The sequence below is a fragment of the Lathyrus oleraceus genome, chromosome 3 (genome assembly GCF_024323335.1).
Source record: "Lathyrus oleraceus cultivar Zhongwan6 chromosome 3, CAAS_Psat_ZW6_1.0, whole genome shotgun sequence".
NCBI classification, from domain to species: Eukaryota; Viridiplantae; Streptophyta; class Magnoliopsida; order Fabales; family Fabaceae; genus Lathyrus; species Lathyrus oleraceus.
The window spans coordinates 367,237,349-367,239,175 of NC_066581.1; the positions used below are offsets into that span (position 1 = coordinate 367,237,349).

The following is a 1,827-nucleotide window of genomic DNA, read 5'->3' on the forward strand; positions in this document are numbered from 1 at the left end:
ACCACATCTCAACTTCTCTGGCATGGGTCATGAGCTCAGCTACGGCGGTGGTACACCATTGATGCATACTGAAGACTATGCCGACTTGTCTGAATACATCAACAGACCTTCTCCTGTAGTTGGTAGTGACGCTCCTGGCCCCTAAGATGAACAAACACCGGTGCAGAATCGTCAACGTGGGTTAGGGCTAAGGGTTATGGTAGCTAGAGGATGTGGGACCGGAGGTCAGTTAGGTGATCCCGGTCATCACCATTAGGTTTCTTTGTGTAAACTCCAAACTTTATTAATATCAAGTCGTCTTATATCAAATTTATCTTTCACTTATACCATAAAACATAAAAAAAAATGCATTTTAGGAGGAGTCTCCAATTGAATTGGCGACTCCTCTTAAAACCTACACATGGGCGTCAATTGGATTGGCTAGGGCAGGTGCCCTAGCCAATCCAATTGGCGCCTCCATTCAAGTTTTAAGAGGAGTCTCCAATTCAATTGGCGACTCCTCCTAAAAGTGAGGTATTTTGGGATTTTTTTTGAAATTAGGGGTATTTTGGGAATTTCCTTGAAAAAGTGGATTATTTTGGTAAAAGAACCCACTTAAACAGACTATAAACTTCATATCGTTTTTTCAAAAATTGGTAGCTTTTATATAAAGTTGGCAAAATCACATTCTAACAATATTAATATTAAAAAGAGAAAAAATAATAGCTATTATCATATGTGATATAAGTTACAATACTTTTCGTAAAGCTTCAATACAATTTTTTTTTTTAATTTTAATTACTGAACATAGAAGCAAAGTAACAATATGCAATTATTTATATGTCAGAAACATCATGCTTACCCACCATCATCAATTCATAAAAATCACAAAATAATGAAGGAAAAATAACAGTCATGCAATCTAAACAATAAAATTGTATTATGCCAAATTTTAGAATAAAAATGCGGTCTCTCTTAATTTAAGTTGCTGGTATATACCAGAAATCTTACAATAAAACAATTCAGAATTAATAAAAATAGATAACAATTCAATGCATAAAGTTTTAAAATAAAAAATAGAAATCAAAGGTTGCAAATAGCTTTTTAAGAGAGCACTCCATTGTACATATTCATTTTTGAGTATCATGTGTGTTCCTTACAGCATCTACAGCCTCTTGTGATTTTTCCTTGAATTGTTGACCAGCCTACAAAAATAAAACATTGTCATCAATCACCAAAATTTTATATAATTGAATTAGACTCACTCTAAATTATTCAGCTAAACATTCAATCATTTTAACTAAATTGTTTATATAATTGTTCAAACCTCTTGGCAAGATTCTTTGGCCGATTGAGCAGCATTGCTCGCCTTATCCATCATATTGCTTCCTTTCTCCTAAATTAACAACAATTTTATATTAAATAATTATGCTACAATAGTTTTAAACATAGTAAATAAAGTTAATATAATTATTTAATGTTAGCACTAATAAATAACCTGAGCTTGTCCCGTGGCTTGTCCTGCTTGATGGCTTATATTTTGTGATTGATTCATCTTTAATTTCACTTTTAAGATTTTGAAAAGGAATGGGTAACTAAAAAAATACAACTTTTTTTTGGTGAATTTAATTCATAATTGTGTGGGGTATATATAGTTTTTCATATTTGTGAGGAGAATGACACATGTAATTATTTGCACCATTTATTGAAGATGCTTTAATTTGGGCTTAAGACTAGGAAATTTTCTAAAACTTTTTTTTTTAAATTGACTTGTTAAAATCATCCTACTAAAAATAGAAAGTAGATTACTATCCAATATTTTAATGTGTTAAAAATAAAGTAAGAATG

The 1,827-nt window shown here is 31.4% G+C and overlaps 1 protein-coding gene across 1 annotated transcript; it reads right to left on the reverse strand.

The window, feature by feature from the left end:
• Positions 1-952: 952 nt before the first annotated feature.
• LOC127127746 (stress-induced protein KIN2-like) lies at positions 953-1,587 on the reverse strand. Its single transcript, XM_051057018.1, has 3 exons — positions 1,478-1,587; positions 1,307-1,375; positions 953-1,184 (listed from the first exon to the last, which is right to left on the reverse strand). The coding sequence occupies exons 1-3, from the start codon at positions 1,532-1,534 to the stop codon at positions 1,110-1,112; spliced, it is 201 nt and encodes a 66-aa protein (XP_050912975.1). The 5' UTR covers positions 1,535-1,587; the 3' UTR covers positions 953-1,109.
• Between the last annotated feature and the right edge of the window lie 240 nt (positions 1,588-1,827).